The sequence below is a fragment of the Rhineura floridana genome, chromosome 6 (genome assembly GCF_030035675.1).
Source record: "Rhineura floridana isolate rRhiFlo1 chromosome 6, rRhiFlo1.hap2, whole genome shotgun sequence".
In the NCBI taxonomy this organism is placed as follows: domain Eukaryota; kingdom Metazoa; phylum Chordata; class Lepidosauria; order Squamata; family Rhineuridae; genus Rhineura; species Rhineura floridana.
In genome coordinates, this window is record NC_084485.1 from 36,192,861 (window position 1) to 36,215,425 (window position 22,565).

At 42.9% G+C, this 22,565-nt stretch overlaps 2 protein-coding genes across 4 annotated transcripts in view; one reads left to right on the forward strand and one right to left on the reverse strand.

The window, feature by feature from the left end:
- The window catches only part of GHRH (growth hormone releasing hormone), a 65,024-nt gene extending 58,593 nt beyond the window's left edge, over positions 1-6,431 (forward strand). Inside the window, exons 4-7 of the mRNA XM_061631467.1 lie at positions 1,624-1,755; positions 3,410-3,514; positions 4,885-5,016; positions 6,335-6,431. Of these exons, the coding sequence (XP_061487451.1) occupies positions 1,624-1,755; positions 3,410-3,514; positions 4,885-5,016; positions 6,335-6,404 (439 nt within the window). The 3' untranslated portion in view covers positions 6,405-6,431. The remainder of the gene's footprint in view (positions 1-1,623; positions 1,756-3,409; positions 3,515-4,884; positions 5,017-6,334) is intronic.
- Positions 6,432-7,891: 1,460 nt separating this feature from the next.
- Positions 7,892-22,565, reverse strand: part of RPN2 (ribophorin II) — a 42,581-nt gene continuing 27,907 nt past the window's right edge. For 2 of the 3 annotated variants that reach the window (XM_061631468.1, XM_061631469.1), the window contains exons 13-18: positions 22,331-22,417; positions 21,457-21,552; positions 19,849-19,924; positions 16,277-16,406; positions 13,156-13,242; positions 7,892-8,218 (exon numbers count right to left, since the gene is read on the reverse strand). In XM_061631468.1, coding sequence (XP_061487452.1) covers positions 13,191-13,242; positions 16,277-16,406; positions 19,849-19,924; positions 21,457-21,552; positions 22,331-22,417 — 441 coding nt within the window. In that variant the 3' untranslated portion in view covers positions 7,892-8,218; positions 13,156-13,190. The remainder of the gene's footprint in view (positions 8,219-13,155; positions 13,243-16,276; positions 16,407-19,848; positions 19,925-21,456; positions 21,553-22,330; positions 22,418-22,565) is intronic. The other variant, XM_061631470.1, reaches the window with a different exon arrangement.

The window sequence follows — 22,565 nt, forward strand, 5'->3', positions numbered from 1 at the left end:
TTAGGAACACAGGGAGCTGTCTTGTACCAAACCAGACTATTTGTTAATCTATCCCAACATTCTCTCTTTTAACTGGCAGCTCCTTTCCAGAGACTCACACTCGTCACTTCAAAAGCAGCCAGAATAGTTTTTCTGGCTGCATTTTGAAGCGACTCTGCCGTCTGCTAGCCACACTTCCCTTCCCCACTGCTGACTTCAGACCTTTCAGGAGCAGTGTTGGGCCAATCACTGTCTCTGTGTAGTCTGCAGCAAAGTATTTCCATTGGCCACACCTGGAAGGCAAATGGGTTGATCTACCAATCAGTTGCAAAATCTGTCTGAAGCTGAATTTTTAAAAAATGCACTCGAGTGGATCCAATCAGACTTGAGAGTAAAAAGGTGCAGAGTTTGGCTGGCATCATGTGCCCGTTTGCAGAAAAGAAAGGTTGAGATGCACTGAAACTGGCACAACAGTAAGTATCTCTCTACCCTCAGGCAGAGGTCCTGTCACAACACTTGATGCCTGATCCTTTTTTTTTTTTATGGGAGATTGATGGGATCAGTACTAGGGCCTTTTGCATGCAAAGCATGTGCTATACTGTTCCTCTGTCCCTCTCTTCACCAATATTTTCTAACAGTAAAATGTCCACAATTTATCTGTTGACTTCATTCATGTTGCAGTCATTACCGGCTTGTATATCATGATAAATGTGTTAGTCTTTACTTGGTGCAACAGGACGCATGGTGGTTTTTGCTGTAATAGACTATTATAGCAGCCTCTCTGGAATGCTTACTTAAGTTTAACTTGTTTCAAGTGCTGTTATGTTATACTTCTTTATCAACGTAGAAACAAAATGGTTAAAATTTAAAAAGTAATGTACTGTATTAAGTAAAGTAATTTCCCCCCCAGTAAATGAATAATAAAGGCGGAGTTCCAAAACAAAAAATAGTAAGAAATCTTGCACTTTCTTAAAAGCTAGACAATCACAATTGCAATTTGTATATTAGGTAGCATGTAGTTATTCCTTCACTTCTCAAAAAGGCTTCCCCTGGGGAGATTCAGTGGATGACTTCTGCATTAGACCCAGAGTCAACCACGCTCAAAGGCTGATATCTTTATACTGCAAGTTAAGAATAAATTTCCCACCCCCACACCCCCATATAGTGCCCAGAACCCTGGAACTGGTTCTCCTTGAAGCCTTCCCATGTATATTTTGAGCTCTGTTGACATGTCTTAGTACAGCAAAAGCATTGCTTTTGTGTGGACACTTTCTTTGATTGTGAAATGCCACCCACTCCATAGATAAATAAAAGCTTTATAGGGCTATACCTGCTCATATCCATATCTTCACAGTCTGATTCTATACAGAGTTATGCAGGCCTATGCTCCTCAGTGTCCAGTAGACTCTGAAATCACTACCCGAGGTATGGAAGCATTATGGACAATTTACAACCCTAAGAATTCCCAGCAAAGAAGACCTGAGCAAATATAGTATTTTCACTTGTAAGTTTGCTTTATGATTTCCCCTCTCCTTCCAAGCTTGTCTGCCAATTCTAGTCGCAGTGTACTATGGGATTAGAAATTTATATAATGCATTTTGGGGATATTTTCAGTGTCACTTTGGCATTCTGTTTTGTTCTTAGGTATGGTCCACTACCCATTTCTGGCAAGGCAGTGAGCTTTCAGCTGCAAGAAAGTGGTCCAGTGCAGAGCCACAATCTATCAGTGGAAGAACAGGAGGAGGAGAACTTCCTCACTGACCCTGCTGAGAAAAGGTGGGTATATTAGTGCCCCACATCCAGCAGACAAAAATAGCAATTAAAAACACAAGATCTCTATTGGACTAGATCGAAAGGTCCATCTCCTGGTTCACTCAGTGGCTAACCAACTTCCGGTAAGCTCACAAACATGGCATAAAGGTGACAACTATCCTATGCAGATGCTTCTCGGGAAATAGTATTTAGTAGCACACTGCCTCTAAACATGGAAGTTCCATAGTCATCTGGCTCAAGCCAATGATAGATCTATCCTTCATGATTTGTCTAACTTCACCCTTTGAAGCCATATAAACTGATGGCTATCGCATCTTGTTCCAATGAATCCCATAGAGTCAACATGCATTATAATTAATCAATGGAATTCATTGGTGCAAGAAAGTTTGCATAATTTTAATAAATAAAAATTTAAAATACTGTCAGAGTCATAGTAGTAAGACATCGCCTGAATACAGCCATGGTTCCATGCCCATTCTGAGTGGCCATGGTCATTTCTAGGTCAAGAAAGTTAGAATCCAGCACCTATATGTATACAATTTACTACTGCTCTAGAAGAAACAAGGTTATTTGTTTTACTTTAGTTCAGTTTGACCACTCTTAGTCTTGTGTTTTAGCACTTTTATTGCTTGGCAAAAATGATTAAAGGCACATCACAGGTTTCTGCTCACCTGGGACTGAGTTGTGTGCTGTGTGGTTGGGAGAGGACATGCAGCCAATGCTAGTAATGGCAGCATCAGTCTCCTGGCTGCACTAGAATGCAGCGGGAGCTAATCAGCTATGCTGGTTGGTTCCCAGGGGGCAGGGCCTGAGATGGGACCAGAGAGAGAACTTTCTCCCTGTGGTCTGTTACCGGGATATAGATTGAGTCCTGGCCTGGGGCCTCAGCAGTGTCATCACTCACTCCTTTGCTCATGTTTAGGCATTCATTTGCTATGGCTGAAGGCTGATAGGGGCTGGGAAAGAATTTCACTTGTGTATGCTCATTGGGCTAGGCTTTGAAGGGTTTTTACCTTCCTCGTAACAACTTCGTTTGTGTTTTTGTTAAGTTTCATATTCGTCCTTAGTATTGGAAGTGTGGAGGGCCATGGGCTGGATCCATAACAGGGAGGGAACCCCTTGAAGGGTCTTGAGTTGCTGCCAGTGGGGTCAGCTCCACTTGGGGAGGGGAGCTGGCATGGCCACTACATCACAGATTGCTTGACAAGCCCACCTTATTGGTTCCTGCTGTGGTGGGCTTGCCAGTGAAGCAAGGCCTGCCAAGATGCTCCCAGCACTCGGCAGCTGATATCAGCCAACAGACAAGCTGCTTGGTGAAAGGATCGTGCCTGATGCCATGCCAAACTCTGTGAGCTGTAACAAAAAAGCTGTGGCCCGTTGCAGTGAGTTCTCTCACTTGTGCACCAGCAGTGCATTTCGTGTCATGCCCCCAATTCATTCACATAATCAGCCAATGCTCAAATGCACCTACAGAGCTCCAACACCAGCAGAGTTCTCCATTCACTTTAATGGAGTGGGAAGCGTCATGTTCACAATGGGATGTATGTGGGACTGCTCCCTCCATAAAAGTGAAGGGAGAAGCCATTGTCTGCATGTTGCTCCCAGTCATGCAAGTAGCCATTGAGCCAGCATGAACAAGTGTATATGCTTTTGGTAGGATGCAGCGTCATGCAGATGCCATATTCACCGATAGTTACCGGAAAGTCCGGGGCAAGATGTCAGCTCAGAAGTTATTGCAGGGCATTGTTGGGAAAAGGCTTGGGTAAGTGTTGCTTTATTATTATTTCTTTAGTAGTAGCAATGTGCCCCTACAAGTCTCCCAAACATTAGGAGCTTGTCCCCTGGGCCTTGAGTTCCGATTTAGCACTGAACCTGCGATTGAAAACCTCTTGCTCAGACATGCCCTAGAAGCACTGTCAGCAGCAGCAAGGCAAAATTATTACTATAGTAATAAGCCCATTACATTTTGAGTCCCCTTCATGGGGAGAAATCTAAAGTTTTAAGAGGAAATCTCAAATTCCTCTACATTTGCAAAAATCTGGTGGTTATCTAATAACACATGTATAGAACGTAAGATGAAAGTCCTGCAAGCAATTTTTAACACCCATAAGCATCCAAACACGCCAATTTCTAAAGGGTTTAACCTTGATTTGCCTCCCCCAAGGAAAGGAACCTTCCAGTATGTCCTTAAGACAGTAAACTGATTGGGCAGCACTATTCCCGTAGAAGCCATTAGAGCAAGTGGCCCTCCAGAAGCTGTTGGACTCCAACTCCCATCGATCCCAATCAGCATGACCAATGGGTCAGGAATGATGGAAGCTGTAGTGTAACAACATCTGGAGGGGCACCGGTTCCCCATCCCTCCATTAGAAGTATTACCACACACATTCCCCTTAAAGCTGGATGAAGAACCTGTGGCATTCCAGAAATTGCTGGACTACACCTCCAAACATCCCTATTGGCCATACTAGCTAGAACTGATGGGTGTTGTTCAACAACCTCTGGAGGACAATGAGCTCCTCATCCATTGCTTAAATCACTTTTAAGTCATACTAAACTGCTGCAGTTCTTTCAGTTCACTTGCATTCCCACCCTTTCTCCAATTATCTCAGGTGAGGGTACATAAGGCAATCCCATGTTATTCTGAAAATAATTCTTTGAAGATAGACTGAGCTACTTGTTTAAAGTCAATCTGTGAGACTTCAAGCTGAGCAGGGACTTGAACATCTATGGTATTCCATGAAGTGCTTTAGCTAGTGCAAGCATTTTTGGTTGTACAAAAGAACTTCCCTTCCCTCTCGTCTCCCTCTATGTCCCCTAAATCTGTCCTGTTTCCCTCCAACCCTCCCAGACAGATTTGGGGAGGGCACAGGGAGGGGCATGTAGAGAGAAGAGAGGGAAGGAAAGTTCCATTGCACTGCATTAGCACAGCAGTGGGGAGTGTTCCAGATGTTGAACAACTCCTATCAGTGCCATCAGGGAGGGCCAAGGGTCAGGGATGATGGGAGTTGTGGTCCTTCAGATGTTGCTGAACTGCAGGTTCCCCACCCCTGCATTTGTGGAAGCACTTCATCGGAAGTCCCCTGGGTCCAAGTTCATCCACTAGTCATCATCATGCTCATTACTTTGCAGGGAAGACAGCCTGGGAGATGAGGAACATGAATTCTTGACCCGGCGACAGTCTGACAGCATCCTGATGGACAGTCGTTACCATCAGCAGATGGTACTGAGGAATTTCTTGGGAGCCATGTTGCAGAATCAAAGGTTAGTTGCATATTTATTTGAGGACATGAGGTTGTAAGATTCTAAAACTTTTGTTATGTGCCTTCAAGTCGATAATGACTTATGGCAACTCTATGAATCAGCGACTTCCAATAGCATTTTTCATGAACCACCCTATTCAGATCTTGTAAGTTCAGGTCTGTGGCTTCCTTTATAGAATCCATCCATCTGGTCTTCTTTTTCTACTCCCTTGTTTTTCCCAGCCTTATTGTCTTTTCTAGTGAATCATGGCTTCTCATTATGTGTCCAAAGTATGATAACCAGATTCATCATTTTAACTTCTAGTGATACTTCTGGTTTAATTTGTTCTAACACCCAATTATTTGTCTTTTTCGTGGTCCATGCTATCGGCAAAGCTCTCATCCAACACATTTCAAATGAGTTTTTTCTCTTATTCATTTTTTTTAGGTACATATAAACCTTCAAGTAAACACCAAAATACGTAACATACAGGCTCACTTGTCAGGAAGCCACATTTGCTGCAGCTTTCTACTAAGTCTCCACTCAATAGCACGGTCTGTGTAATGTGTGAAATAGCTCTTAATGCCATCCCACAGATGTCCTCTCAGGGTAGAGAAAATGTAATTTATGAAGCTCCCCTTTGATAGCTTGGTCACCTCAAGGTTTTCCAGATTTTTAATATGGGGACCCAACAAGTTGATTCTACATCTGTCTTTCAAAATCACTTTTTAGTAGCCTTCAGGGAAGCTAGTGTAGTATAGTGGTTAGAGTGTTGGACTACAACCTAGGAGACCAGGGTTTGAATCCCCGCACAGCCATGAAGCTCACTGGGTGACCTTGGCCCAGTCACTGCCTCTCAGCCTCAGAGGAAGGCAATGGTAAACCCCTCCGAATACCGCTTACCATGAAAATCCTATTCATAGGGTTGCCATAAGTCAGGATCACCTTGAAGGCAGTATATCATCATATATCATCAGGGAAGAATTAAGGTAAGTGGGAGAGCATGCAAGTTCAATTCCTGGCAACTCTATTTTTTTAAAAAAAGGATCGGGTAGTAAGTGATGGAAAAGGCCTCTACCAAAAGTCTGTAGAGACATGCTGCCAGCCAGAGTAGACAATACTGGCTAAGATGGTCAAAAAGTCTGCCCTGGTGTAAGACAGCTTCCTATGTCCCTATGGCTTAGTCCTATCACCGGATCTTGACATCACACACACACACACACACACCCCATCTATATAATCAAATGCTCACAGCTTGGTATATTTTCTAATCTGCCTCACTGCAAACAAAAATGATTTGCGTTGTATCAAGTTGTCTTATATTTCCTCTTTTTTCCAGGTCTCAAGATATCAACAGTGACCATTTAGAGGATTTTGTCAATGTCCTAACCAAGCTCATGGAACTGTAAATAAGCTTTGCCCCATTTCACTCTGGTCAGTGCCACTCTCCGAGCATAAAGCTTTTCAAGAGTTTTTCCTGCTTCTGAAGCAGTATAAAAAGACATCTTACTACACACATCAATACTGTCCAGAATGCCATCTCCTATCACAGACAGCTTTTAGAAAAACGTGTGAGAAACGTCTGTTCCCTGTACTTTACTATAGTTAAGACTGCTGATTATGTAGCCTCACTTCAGTTTGAAAATAAATGGCCACAATATATAGCAATTTTATATATCCAAACTTTTTTTTTCTGTAGGAAACTACTGCATAAGCCACAGAGATGTGTAATCAACAGGGGGAAGTATCAAATATCAACAACAGTTGAAACTGCATGCTGGCCTCTGCTGATGAATTAACTGGGAACTGGCCTTTGGGTTCAAGGGAAAGTATTCAACAGACGTCTGATTTCAGGACCATGGATAGCTTTTACCCAGCACTATGTGCTGCGGCTAGAAATCAAGAGTATTAATCAATTAAAAGCCAAAGCAATAAATGTTGGAAGTGCAACCAAATCATTCTGAAAATGCAGAAAGCCAAGTGTTGTGTTTGGACTGTAAGGAAAATGTATTGCCTCATCAGTTACAATTAGGGAGGAAGGGCTCAGATATCAAGGAGGAACACATCACTTAAGAAGTAGAAAAAGCACTTTCCTTTACATTACCATGAATACTGCTAAGGCCACAGTTGCTATCCAGAGAGTTCTTTCAATGTGCACAAAGAACGTACACAAATGCAACAGGGTAGGGACTGATAACCTTTTCCAGCCTGAGGACCACACACCAGCGGTGGGTGAAGCAGCAAATGTGAATTTCACCTTTGTACAGTAGGCTAGTTTCTCCATTCCCCCTCTCTATTCTCTATCCAGGCAAGCAAAAGGCATTATCAGAGTTCAAGGAACACATTTTAGCCAGTGGCTTAGGGAGGGTGAGTATGGCTGGGGAGAGTCCCAAGGGCCAGATGTTGGAGGCATGTCCTTTAAGGCATGTGGGGCACTGCCCCACCCAGCTTAGTCTGTCCTCAGCCAGCCTCAATCTGCCTCCTCCTTACTTACAATAAATCCAGGGGGCAGCACTGGCTTTCAGCCTCCTCCTCCTCCTTAGTCTCAGAGTTTCCCTTATAGAATTCAGCATTGAGGATAAGGACAAAACCAGAACCAGCTGGCTCCAGCTATCATAGGCTCTAGCTCCATCGGTTATTTGCTCTGGTGCCCCATACTGTTGGGCTCCCTGACTTCTGTCCTATCAGTATCAAAGGGCACCAGCCACAACTGGGGCCAGACAGAGAAACCTGGAGGATGCAAACCCCTGCACTAGGGCTTCCGAATGCTGAAACTGCATTATAAACTGTTTTTGAAATACCAAGTTGCTTATCAGATAGAACACAGGGCTGCCTGCTCTTATACAGACAAAAGAGTAATAAGCCAAGCTGTACATCTAAACAAAAACAAACCTGATTATTTCTTTTGTCTCATCCTCTTTATTTGATAACAGAGACAGTAGAAAAAAAATAAAAAATTACCGTCTTGGAGCCCATCAGTTTCTAAAATCCTTGGTGCTGGGAAAGGTGTTAATATGCCATAACTCAAAGCACTGAGACATTCAATTAAATAGAAAATGGGGGAAAGCATTTTCCCCCCACAAAACAACAATCTTTTCAATATTACAGGCAATTGCTTTTCACATTTCAGTTTCTGGCATTCTAAACTCTTCTTTGGCTCCTTTCCTCTGGAGCTCAAATTGGTTTCCTTACAGTTCTTCCATTCTTCTGGCGTTAGTGAGTTCTGGAAGGACACAAAGAAATGCTTGCAAAGTTAAAAATGCAGCTGCAGAATAACAACTCTTCATGTATTAAGTAGATGTCCTTTTTTGGCACGGTGAAGAAATAAAACTAACACCCTAATACAAAATTACAAAGTCTGATTTGGGGATAGCCAAAAACGTGAAGAATGCACAATGCACTGAAATGGCGTTTCTGATGAAAAATGTAAATTATTACAGCCCAAGTCTATGGATGTTTACTCAGAAGTCCTACTGTATTCAATGCGTTTATTTCCAGATTAAGTGTGGATATGATTGCAGCCTAAATATAGTGATTTAAAAGTCAAAAACAATGAACAGATCATTTTATCTCTGAAACCAAAGTAGTTTAAAATGTAGAAGGAACATCTGAATCAAAAGGAAGGTGTTCTAAACTCTGGGCCCAACATTCAAGAACTGAATAGCACTGGGCAACTGAAATACGTGTAACACACACGTAGATGCATTTTTTATGCTTTATATTTTGCTGGCAAGGAAAACACCAATACAAATATCTGCTTTCAGCTATAACCCGGAGCAGAAGTGATACAGGGAGCAACAATATTCTATCAGAGTGGGAGAATTCTTTCCCAATACCTTCCTGTCTTTCCTTCAGCAAGAGATGGGTGTTGCTTTCAGTGTATGCAACAGAATAATAATAGTAACTCTTGCTCAAGCACTCAGGTGCTGAAAATGCTTCACATGCATTATCGCAGTAGTCCTTACAATAAACCCATAATAAATTACAGTATTATCACCCTCCTGTTATATACATGGAGGATTGTAGCTAAGGCCACACAGCACATTTGGGGCCATACATGAATCATTTTCTGACTTAAGTCAAGGTACAAGGTACTTGATTGCAGAATTAGCCATAGGCCATGTGCAAGATACAAACAAGAATAAAACTGCAAAGTATAAACATATATAAAATTTACAAATCATGACATAACAATTTATATAGGGCTTTGGTGGGCATTTGTCTCTTCGGCAAAGGACTCTCTCAGTTTGACAGCTGCAACTGCAAAATTAGCGGCCTCAACGGTCACAAAATTGGAATTATCAGATAGAAGTGCAATTATCAATTCTCTGTCAGAACAAGGTCTTAAGAGATTTAAAATGGGAGAAAGAAATTTCTGTCTAGGGTCATCGAAGAGTGGACAGTAAAGTAAATAGTGAACGATCCCTTCAATATCCTTACAGCCATATATACATTGGCGCTGGATTACTGGAATACCCCGAAACCGTCCCTCGAGATAGGCTGTAGGCATGGTTTGAAAGCGTAGAGCCGTAAAGGCTCTTCTGATGAGGGGTCTATCTATGGCAACTAAATAATATGACATGTATTGATTTTGATGGTAGGATACCATCTGGAAAAGGAGGCCATCTCTATGGATGTCCGATCCTGAGCTGCATCATGGTTAAAAATCCAGTTGCGAAGAGCAGTGTTACTAAGCTCCACTAGCTTCGCAGGGGAGAGGTCGTATTTAGAAAAAATAGACAGCCACTCTGTGGCACCTCCGACAGACTGCATTTGTTCTTGCCAGCACTGCTTGGCCAAAGAGGCGCCGTCCATGTCATTAAGACGAAGCCAGTATCTTAGTAAAGCTAGGTCTATGCGTGCTGTTATTGAAGGCAGACCCACTTCTGCTCTGAGATGGGCTGCTGGGGTCCCCTGTGGGAGGCCCAGCAATTGTCTCAAAAAAATGTTCTGAATGGATTCAAGTTTAGTTCTGGCCATATTTCCCCAAAGTTCAACTCCATATAGGATTTTGGGGAGTATTTTTGCTTTAAATATTTTAATCAGCGGGGGAATAAGCTGGCCCCCCTGTGTGAAAAAGAACTTTTTAGCAGAACCTAGAGCTCGGGACCCAACTAGAGCCGCTGCCTTGATTTGTGAAGTCCAGGATAATCTATTGGACAGATGTACACCCAGGTATTTAAAGGTGGGAACTTGTTCAAGAGTACCCGCATTTAAAGGCCATCTATTTTTAGCTTTCATAAACTTCCCACAGATCATAACTTTTGATTTAAACTGGTTGATAGTGAGATTTTGGGAATCACAATACTCTTTCAATTTTTGAATCATGCGTCTGAGCCCAATTTTTGTTAGAGAGCAAAGTACCACATCGTCAGCATACAGGAGGACATTGATCTTTTTGTCACCAATAGAGGGGGGGGAAAGGCTGGAGAAGTTCTGACTTAAGTCACTCTGCTATACTAGATTAGTTTTCAGTCAACCATCACTCATGTATGAAGTAGATAGCTGTGTGTGTTCTTTAAAGTTTAAAAATGGGCAATTTTGGTGAAATGCATCCTCCTCAAGCATTGGTGCTCTCACTGTGCAAATTTTAAGAATAAAATCCAGAATTTACATCATCAAGCAGACAAGAACAAATGATCTGTGCATTCATAGACTGGCGTCAAAATATTTCATCCATGTTGGCATGATGTCACCACCCAAGTACAGGATCCAAGACGTGGTCCTCAATTTGAGATTCTCAAAGTCTCAACTTTCATTCTGAAAGAAAACTTCTAGTCCTCATTGCTGTAGATAAAAAACTGGAAAAACATGGACAGTCACTGATCAGCGCTCAAAGCTTCATTGTCCTGTACAGTTCTCATACCCTTTCCTATTACTAGTGTTCCTTTACCCTATACTTCTTCCTGATCTGCCTCCTGACAATGTTACATATTCTTTAGAAAACTGAAATACCTGCAACTAAAATAATAAATTTACTTGATGTGCATAACTTACTTCTGGTTACAGAATGAGGATTTCCTTAATGAAGCTCCTTTTCCCAAACCAGGAAGAATGGAAATGAACATGTTTATTTCTCTGCATTTGTGTAACAACACAAACTCAGACAGGGTGTCAGGCAGCCTGATCTCAGGTAATATCCCAGGGCAGTGACGGGCAAGTTCACCAGTATGCATCAACATGATCCTGGATTTGCATAACCTTGCGGTTAATCCAGACTCAAACTCCAAAGAGTTTTAACTTCTCAAAACCACACATTTTTCAATCCAAATAAATATTATGAATATTCTTTACTTCTGCAAAGTACTTTACTTCTGGTTCTAGGGTTTGGTCTGATGGAAGATGGGACCACAACCTTGTTGAATTTAACTATATAAATCTGGGTCTGGTCAGTGCCTGGAATGACTGGGAACCACCTGTATGCCACCCTGGGCTCCAGGATGGAAGAAAGGTGGAATGTACAAATACAAATAAAATAAAATAATAAAATTAATCTGCTGTCAGTCTGATGTAAAAAGTAGGAGGAAAACAATATGTGGCATATAGGGCAGCTGTGCAAAAGCACAAAAAACAAAGACCACAAGTCAGGGGGTGACCAAAAGTTACAAGGATCAAAGGCTTTTCAGTAATTTTCTCTGCAAACATGTAACATTGGAATTGCCTTTTGTAGCATAGAATTGTAGAGCCCCCCCCCCGCTCTCCTATTTCAGTCTATGTTAAACGTAACCTGCCAGGTTACAAATCGACAACACAAATGACAGGGCTTTGTTCAGTAAAAATGAAGTGCTACTCTGGAGTATAGAAGGGTCTTTGTTCTGTAGTCTTGACTTTTGGATGCACTCCTGTGCTGTCGGCGCTAGTTACTGATGCAACACCAAAGTATGAAACTAAAAGGTAATGAGCTTGATAGTCTAAGCCAGATTGCACTTCAACAGACCACGTTAGCTTTTCTCTGAGATGCCTAGCCAGTGAAAACTTATAGGAGAATGCCTGCCCATTGCTTCTGTTAGAACAGTAAAAGAACAGGGCTACAGCTTTAACTGGAAGATCAACCCACTAAAGCTTCAGAAGATAAGTGAGGCTGTAAGCATTAGCTTGGTTTTTTTTAAAGGCTATTTTGGTGTTGGTGAATTACTGGAAAAGTGAATGGGGAAAAAATAGCCTTTCCTGTTAAGAGCTAGAGCGAAACTAGACACAACGTGTCTATCACTCATGCGCCTGCCCTGTAGATATCGAACAGGGTTGGCTAACCTCTGGCCCTCCAGATGTTGCTGAACTATGTTCGACACAGGAACATAGAAGCTACTTTATATTGAGTCAGTTATTGGTCCATCTAGGTTAAAATTGTCTACACTGACTGGCAGCCACCCTCCAGGGTTTCAGACTGAGATCTCTCTCAGCCCTACCTAGAGATGTTGGGGATTGAATCTGGGACCTTCTGCATGCAGCCCCTCAGTTTGCAGCTCCAGGCATTTTTGAAATTATTTTATTTATCCTTCCTCCCAAAAGGAGCCCGGGGTGGCATTTTTTCTCGCTTCCTGACTCTGATTCCGGAAGTGAACAAAGAGTATTTGCAGCAACGGTCTTAGGCGAAGTGCGTATGTGTACATATGTAAAAAAACCAAATATGCTCACCACCATCTTGTCTATTTTGGCCCCAAGGGGTAGCTTTTGCTTATTAAATTGCAAGTTGTCTACTTGAATTATCTGCCTCGAGTCCATTAATGGAAGACAGGCAGGATATTAAAAACAACAGGACAAGATCAACAGGAACAACACGGAAATGTGGGTAAGATGTAAATTTGTATCTAAATTTTAATTAATTAATCAGTTAAACAACACAGGATGAAACAATTAAAAGTCTTGTAAAATTGGTAAACAGCCTTAGTCAGCAAGGATGCATGTGTAGATGTCCATAAAATATTACACAGGACTGGAACATAATGAAGGCATCATGGAGGAATCTCAATGGTAAGATTATAACTTCTAAATAAGTTGCAATTCAAAGAACGTGTCCCTTGCCAGGTTCAAAGGCGTATAGAAAGTGGCTTCATCTAAGCTTGCTTTTGGCTTGGGGGATGGGTGGGTGGGGAACACAATAAGCATGAAATGGAAGCAGCCAGCATGGCAGGGCAAAAGGCAACATCCAAAGACCCTTACTTCTAGGAAGAGCTGGTCACTAGCACAACCCCCTTTTACCGCAGCGTTCTATACTTTGCCAACCTACTGCTCTGTTCTGCAGCGATCCTGCCAAAAGGAGAGAGGGATAAAGGTTCAGAGAGGACAGTAAAGGCAAGGAGAGCAATGTTGCTCAAGGAACCGATAACACAGAGAAAAAAAGAAGCATGCAAGCAGCAAAACCAGGCCTTCCAGAACCTCTACTGAGATACAAGCAAGCATCAAGGACTGCCATCCTTTCGCACAATGCTCAAAAAGAATTTATGCCACCGGATATGATGGATGTGAAGCCAGAAGGCTCAGGTGCCATTGGCATGGCAAAATCCCATAAATAACAGTTTTACCACATGGGATTTCAATAGATCTTAGAGGATAAATTGAATCCTATGCCAACAAGTAAATGCTATTTATTTTAAGGATGGCTTTTAAAACTGCAACCTTAATGCACCATTGATATCAGCAAGAAGCATTTTGATTATCCTTTCGAGCAACTAGAAGCCCTGGTAGAACTGAAGTAGAAACTTAGGTCTGCTTCTCATCTTCACTACTTTCGCTGCCACAAGAAAGCCACCAGACACTACCCTATGCATGGCAGCTCTGAGTGGCAAATCTGGGTCAGCTCTGCTATGCTGAGTGGTCTCTACATCATGGATTTCCTCCATGCCATTTGTGATAATGTCTGATGACTGTGCGGAAGCCAAACCTGCATGGTGAAGTGGAACACGCAAAACAGCTTGCCCTGCTGAGAAACCTTCTAGCAGTTTTAGCAGACTCCACCCCTGTAGTGCAGGTAGGTCCCCTACTGCATTTCTCTCCATCTCCACATTAAGAAATGTGGAGCACTTACGAGACAGGGTAGCAGTTTCTGGTTTATTTCTGCTACCTTGCAAATGCAGCAGCCATTACACATGGACACGAGGATTTCAGGGGTCAGGGGTGGTTCACCTGTGGCCCTCCAGATGTTGCTGGACTGCTACTCCCATCAACTCTGGTCATTTGGCCAATCTGGCTGGAGCTGTAGTTCAGCAACATCTGGAGGGCCACTTTTGACATAAGCAGACTATGAGATAGATACTGCTCCCTTAGGACATGTTACAATGGGAGGGCCACTTTCACAAACCATTCCCTTGACCGAAAATAGATGTTTAGAGTAGGGGTAGGGAATCTGTGGCCCTCCAGATGTTGTTGGACTACAACTTCTATCATATCTGGCCACTGGCCAAGCAGATGGGAGTTCAGCAACCTTTAGAGGGTCACAGGTTCCTATCCATCTAACTTCAGCGAAGGCATAGGCAAGAGATTCTTGGCTTGTGCATAGCTCTTGGACTTAAATGTGCAATGGAAGGAGCAGGATTGTCCTGACCCCATACCCTCTGCTGTCCCCACCCCTTGACATACATGCACTCAATGCGCCATCTGTGAAGAGATCTCTACATGTGTATGTGAGTTGGCACTCCTCGTGACTGGGACCTCCAATTGCACGAGGGTCTCAAATCATGTAGAACACTCACACACACACACACACCCCTTTTCAGATATTGCACTGAACACATGCAGGTCAACAGAGCAGGGTTATTGGTGTAGTCTGGGTCCCCTCTTCTCCACATGTTCAGTGAACTCATGGAGCACATCTGAAAAGGACTTTCATCTAACATGGAAGGAGCCACGTGCATGAATTCCACCCAGTTTACAAATGGAGTTATGGGAGTGACTTCCATGAGTACTTTGTATGGCTAAAATATTAGCACATGGGAAGTGGCCCTAACACCATGACTGAAGGTTGTATTCAACTAAGTTCTATTCACAGTAGACACATTAAAATTAATGAACTGAAGATAGTTGTGTCTACTAACTTCAATGGGTCTACTTGGAGTAGGACTAGCACTGAATACCACCCCGATCTTGGAGAAAGCGTAAGTGGAGACAAAGCCCTACTGATCCAGCTGAACATCTAGCGACAGCATCAGAGGCTATGCCAACGCAATATAGGCTGCACAGGCTAACAAACAACAAGGGACACTTGGTAGTGATGTAACCTATGGGGTGTGGATGGGCTTTGCCTACTCCCCAATGTATCTGTCAGGCACACTCCTTACAGTTGTGCGAAAAAGTTATGTGCCTTCAAGTCAATTACGACTTATGGTGACCCTATCAATAAGAGAACTTCAATAGCATCTGTTATAAACCACCCTGTTCAGATCTTGGAAGGTCAGATCTGTGGCTTCCTTTAAGGAATCAATCCATCTCTTATTTGGTCTTCCTCTTTTTCTACTCCCTTCAGGGGAAGTAAAACTCCTTACAGAAGTCAAAAGTGTTAAAAAATATGGACTTTTAACTTTCACACAAAAAATAAAAGTCTCTTAAAGCAGTTCTTCTCAAGCTGTGCCCTTGGAGTTTCCCACTCTCAACATTTACGCTGCTGCAACAATCCAGAACATTAACACCATTACAAATATGTAATCTTGTATGGGAAGAGCTGTATCACCAGGATTTTATGAGGGCGAACTCACAAACTTCTCAGCCCCCCTTAAAAAACCCAATACCCCAAGCACTTGTCAAGAGGGGTGAACTGACATTAAAACTGACATTGATCTGAACTGCAGAGTTCTGTGCATTAGTCACGGGAACAGCAATCCATGTTGATTTCCTACAAGGGCCCAATGTTACATTGGGGACACTGGAGGAAATTAAGGTGACAGCTCCTAGCCTTTGCTGCTCTTTTTTTTTGCAAGGGAGGACCAGGAAAGAGGTCAGCCATAGTCCTTGCCAGGTCGCTGGGGCACCTGCCCAAGAACACTATGTGCTAATACTAGGGCTGGCTACACACAACCATTAAACTAGAAAAAAAGTGTCTCAAGCAGTTTATTTTATCACTTGAACTCCCCAGCAGCGGGATCCCTCCATTAATTACTGACATCACAAGCCAGCAATGGTAGATAAATTATAGGCAGAGATGCCTGCCACTTAAGGTGAAGAACAACAGCTAGAGGTCAAGCTCTGGACTTCTTCCTAATATCAGTCATTTAAAGTGTGGTCTGCTGCTCTGTCAAGCTCTCTTTAAGAACAGGGGCCCTGCTGTAACCCCCACCTGAGGTCCTCTTACCTTTTGACTGCTTTATGAGCCAACATTCTGTTGCCTGCTAGGAAGGTGAGGCTGCCCAGGATAGCCAGGTACTTCAGAGTCTGAAACATGTTGAGCTGAGTCCAGTAGACATACATGAGCCCCAACATTGCTGAAAAAAACAAGGCAACAAGGCATAGTGGGGAAGACTGGATTCGAAAAGGAGGCGCAGAGTAAAAATTCACAGCAATGAGCAGTGTAGAGTTAATGTATACCAATGCCCAGTGCCTGGGTATTCTCTTTTTATATTTATTTTTTATTACAAATTTAACAAAGAAAGAAAAACAGGGGAGAAAAAGAAAGAAAAAGTGAAAATTGAAGGGGGAAAAACCCATCATGGCCAATGGTCAGGAATGATGGGAACTGTAGTCCAGCAACATCTGGGGACCCAAAGGTTGGGAAGGGCTGAGCCATCCAAATGTCCAGACAGGTATCCAGATGAAATTGATATTTAAAAGAAATGTGTTCAAACGTGGCAAAGGCACGTTTTCAGACCACTGTATAATGGTATTTATCCTTCCAGGCTCAAAAGTGTAGATCTCTTAGCATGGAGCAAAAGTGGTTGACATCCAAAATAGCAGGAAAAAGGGGGAGAAAAACCAGGATGTCAAGAGGCAAATGTGAGTGAATCAAAGTCTGGAGATTTATTGTAAAAATATTATTAAAAAGTTATGCCCAACGCGTTTCGGCTGGAAAAACTCCTGCCTTCTTCATCAGGGGCAAATAATGTGGAAAGTCAGATCACGTACAACGATTTGCACAACTTCTTGTACACGATCTGACTTTCCACATTATTTGCCCCTGATGAAGGCAGGAGTTTTTCCAGCCGAAACGCGTTGGGCATAACTTTTTAAAAATATTTTTATAATAAATCTCCAGACTTTGATTCACCCACATTTGCCTCTTGACATCCTGGTTTTTCTCCCCCTTTTTCTTGCTAGATCTCTTAGGGACCATAACAGCTCTCAACATCCATTGACTGGATATTCCTAGCAGCGTCTGGACAGTAGTAAACCTATATTCCAAGAAAGATGACAAGGCCACTACAAAACGGTGATCATTTGCAATAGGTCAGTATGTGTGATTGAGCGAGATCCACAAAACTATAAAGGACAGGTATATCTATTGTCCACCATTGGACAAACTAGTTATTTTGAAGCTTCTGAACTTTACAAAGTTGACCTTCAGAAAAGAGGTGGGGTAATTTTTTTTCTGTCTATGCTGCATTATTTACCATCCAGCTATTCTGAGAAAGACAGTGATGTCAGGCATGGGCATACTATAATGCTGGCTATAAGTCAACATCACAAGCTGTCTATAAAATCCCTCTGTTTCTCAGAGTGTACAAGTGACCAACATCCTATTTTTGCACAAATGTGAAAGAACTAAAAACTCTAGACTGGAAGAATGAGCCAAACTTTTAACAGAACTTACTTCAGTTGGTGGGTTGCATCCACACTAAGGCTGCAATTCAAGCCCCACTTACTTAGGAGTAAGCCGTTACTTCAATAGGACTTATTTCTGGTAAACATGGTTAGGACTGCACTAATAATAATAATAATAATAATTTAATTTGTGGGTCGCCTATCTGGCCAATGGCCACTCTAGGCGACGTACAATTTAACAACAATACATTACATCATAATAAAATACATCATAAAATACAATATAACAATAAAACAATAAAACAGTTCCAGTACAGAGTAGTAGGCTATTCGTCGTAAAAATTTAACCCTCCCCGTAAGTCCCAAAGGCCTGTCTGAAGAGCCAGGTCTTCAAAGCTTGGCGGAATACATTCAGGGAAGGGGCATGTCGAAGGTCATACGGGAGGGAGTTCCAGAGAGTGGGGGCCGCCACTGAAAATGCCCTCTCTCTTGTCCCCGCCAACCTAGCTGTTTTAGTTGGCGGGATTGAGAGAAGGTCCTGTGTGGCTGATCTTGTTGGGCGGCATGGTTGGTGGCGCTGGAGGCGCTCCATCAGATAAACTGGGCCGAGACCGTATAGGGATTTAAAGGTTAATACCAACACCTTGAATTGGGCCTGGAAAATAACTGGAAGCCAGTGTAGGTCGAACAACACTGGGGTGATGTGTTCCCGGCGGCGACAGTTTGTAAGCAGTCGAGCCGCAGCATTCTGTATAAGTTGTAATTTCCGGACCGTTTTCAAGGGTAACCCCACGTAGAGCGCATTACAGTAATCCAACCGAGAGGTGACCAGGGCATGTACCACCAGTGGGAGCTGATGAGCAGGAAGGTAGGGCTGCAGTCTACGAATGAGGTGCAATTGATACCAAGCTGCCCGGCTCACTGCCGAAATCTGAGCCTCCATGGACAGCTTGGAATCAAGAACAACCCCAAGGCTGCGGACCTGGTCCTTCAGGGGCAATTTCACCCCATCAAACACCAGGTCAACATCTCCCAACCTTCCCTTGTCTCCCACGAGTAGCACCTCAGTCTTATCAGGATTCAACTTCAGCCTGTTCCTTCCCATCCATCCACTCACGGATTCCAGGCACTTGGACATGGTCTCCACAGCTGACTCTGGTGAAGATTTAAACGAGAGATAGAGCTGAGTATCATCCGCATATTGGTGACACTGCAGCCCAAATCTCATGATGATTGTCCCCAGCGGCTTCATATAGATATTAAATAGCATGGGAGAGAGGATAGAGCCCTGTGGCACACCACTGTAAGGTAGGTGAATCTAAATCCTACTGAAGTCATGGCTACCTTTTCTCTTTGTTTGCAATGGGATCAACGCATGATTAGCTTAGCCTGGATTTACCCCGTATTTGCTCTGAACATTTGTGCTTGAAGAGAAGTTGTGAAAGACACAAATGCAACTAGTTGGCTGGTGATATGGTATTTTTAAAAATACTGATTCACTATTTCTTAACAATAGGGGATTGGTTTTCTATTTCACCAGGAAAATATGAAATTATGGAGAAGGTTAAAAGAAGGAACTTCTCTAGGATTTCAAAAGAGGATGGTTCCAGGACAATCTGAAACTACACATTTATATGTTTCTGTGTCAGACAATTTTGTACTATAAAAGACAAAGCAACATTCTCTCAAGCAAACATCAGGAGGTGCAGACGCAAAAGCTGTCTAGCCAAATTAGCAACACCACAAATTGGCCGCAGAGACAAATTGGCTGTTCAAGTCTAGGCACTTGAGCACGAAGACAATAATGTCTCCATTAAATAAAGGGAAACAAGGAGTCATTCCACAAGCCTCTCTCATCAGAAGTGTTGGATGGACCAAAGGATAAACAATTGAAATGAAAACTTTGAATGTACTGTGCTATCAAATGTATCTAAATGGAAGCAAGAGAAGCCCAGTCTAATGACAGCTGTTAAAAATGATGGGTGACACATGTATGGTGGTGTAGGAGTAATTCTGAAAGATGGGAAGGCGGGGAAAGACAAAAGGGAGGAATGCGGTGCTATTATGCCCATTATAGTTAATAGGCTGCTAGGCCATTTGTCATCAGGCTCTTGCCTGAAAAGCCTACGTGGAAAAGGATAAAGGGGGAGGAATCTCTCTGGCACTTACCTGCATGACCCAGGTGAAAGATAATGGTGCTAGGAGCAAAGCTGAAGTTGGAAATGTTGGCCCCGATCTTTATCCACTAAAAAGGTACAGAATGTACATCAGAAAAAAGGCCAGGGGACAATGAAACCCAGATCATACTGACCCTTCTTGAAACAAATACAAATGACTTTCAGATCAGAAATGCTTCCAATTATATCGACTGTGCTCATGAGCGCACACACACACAAAGATGATGAACGCGTACCAAAAGATTAGATTTTTCTATTTCATTCCAAATGTGTATTTGCTTAAGACAAGTGTGAGGACCTTTGGTCCTCCACATGTTTTATTTACTTATTATTTGTAAAAGTATGTGTATACTGCTACTCATAAAAAATATCAAGGCCATATACAACCACACATAAAAGGTAAAGGTGTCCCCGCACTTATAGTGCGAGTCGTTTCCGACTCTTAGGGTGACGTCTTGCAAGGTTTTACTAGGCAGACCGTATATATGGGGTGGGACTGCCAGTTCCTTCCCGGCCTTTCTTTACCCCCCAGCATGTGCCGGGTACTCATTTTACCCACCACGGATGGATGGAAGGCTGAGTGGACCTCGACCCCTTTTACTGGAGATTCGACTTCCTCCTTCCGTTGGAATCGAACTCCGGCCGTGAGCAGAGCTTCAGCTGCGTTACCGCCGCTTACCACTTATACAACAAAAACCATGGGAAAAAAATTAAAATCTGAGATCAACTAACTACTACAGAAATATATTTTCCTAATCTCCAGCAAAAGTTTGGTGGCATAGAAAAGTTTTCAGCAGACACTTTAAGGTTAAAACAGAAAGTGCCTACTGAATCTCTACTGGCAGAGCATTCCACAGGCCTGGGATGAAGATACTGAAGGTTTGATTTCTAGTTGCTGTCAGATGAGCCTCACCAACTTGAGGAACGACCAATCATGCTCCTACAGATGGTTTCAGTGACCACGCTGGGAGTTACCGAAAGACAACCCGCATCAGCCCCAGCAAGCATGGCCAATGGCCAGGGATGATGGGAGCTGTAGGTCAGCAACATTTGGAGGCTCAATGGTTCCCCACACTTGGCTTTATGTGTGCAGGTCAGCTTGAAATATATAATTCCTCACTAACATTGAGGACTCCCACATGGAGGCAGGAATTTGGTAATGGTGAGATTTATATATACAAGGTAGATAGGTTAGAGCAGCATTCCTCAACCTGGTGCCCTCCAAATTTCTACAATGGCCACCGTTCCTGACTATTGGCTATGCTGGCTGGGTCTGATGGAAATTGTAGCCCAAATCATCGGGAGGGCATCAGGTTGGGTGGGAAGCTTTATTGTGCAGCAAGTGCTAGGCCATATTGCAAAACTACTGGCACTCTTCCTTGGAGATCTAACCATACCTGTAATATAATCATTAGAAGCTGAGAAGAAAGAGGAAGGCCAAACAAGAGATGGATTGATTCCATAAAGGAAGCCACAGACCTGAACTTACAAGATCTGAACAGGATGGTTTATAACAGATTCTTTTGGAGGTCGCTGATTCATAGGGTCGCCATAAGTCGTAGTCCACTTGAAGGCACGTAACAACAAATGAAAAACTTACCAGAATAGAGAGCAAAAGCAGCGGGGAGAGTATCAAAGCTGTGAACGTGTTTGACACCACAGTGGGAGGCCTCTTCTCAGGTTCCCTGAACAGGTGCTATAAAGAGGAGTTCCAAGAGAAAATGCATCAGAAGAGTAATCATCTCAACAAGGCAGTCCAAAAACTCAGGAATCAGGATATCCACCCACATCAACACTATACACCCTGGAATCTCTACTGTTAAATGTTAAAACTGTGGCTTCTACAGAGTCTATGCAACTTAAAGGCTTCTGTTCCTCCTGAAGTGGTTTTTCTTTGCACGTCACATTCCAACACAGACTCCCCGCACATCTTCCTTTGTGCATTCAATGCTAATATTGGAGGCTGTCCAGAAGAAGACGAGTGAGCAAGAAAGACATTTTTGGATGTAGGTAGGGTTGTGTTTTGTTTTGTTTTGTTGCCTCTACATGCTGGAGAACAGAAAGTGCATTTTCAAAGCAAGGGCGAGGTGCCTCTATGGCTCATACATGGGCTATCTGGACATCTGTAAACTCCGGGGGAGGGGTGGATGGAGAAAAGAGGGAAACACAACACAGTTATGTTCACTCAGTATGTAAATCTAGTACTATAAAAACACAAGAATTAAAGGGCAGATGTCTTCAAGGCCAGAGGATTGCTACTACCAGCACCACAAGAATGGTCAAAACAAAAACATCCACGCAGAGCAGAGCTGGGGCACTGGCAGCTCTCCAGATGTTGCTGGACTCCAATTCCTGCTCATTGGCTGTGCTGGCTGAGGGTGATGTAGCCCAACCACATCTGGAGGGCCACAGACTCCCTATCCCTGATGGAGAGAAACACAGTCAATTTATCATATGGATTCTAGTGGCTGTACCTGTATCTCCGGCTTGGGAGTGAAAAGGCCCTTTGATTGAACTGTGGATGGAGCATCTTCTTCTGGGAATTTGATGACAACATCAGCCTGAAGTGAATATTATATATGTGAGTAAAACTGCTAGATATAGGTTATTTATACCTGGTTAATATTATATTCCTGGATTGGAAAATGGACAATGCTAAAGCAGTCCAATTTCCAAGGAAGAACTTTCCTTCACATCCTAAGTAGATTT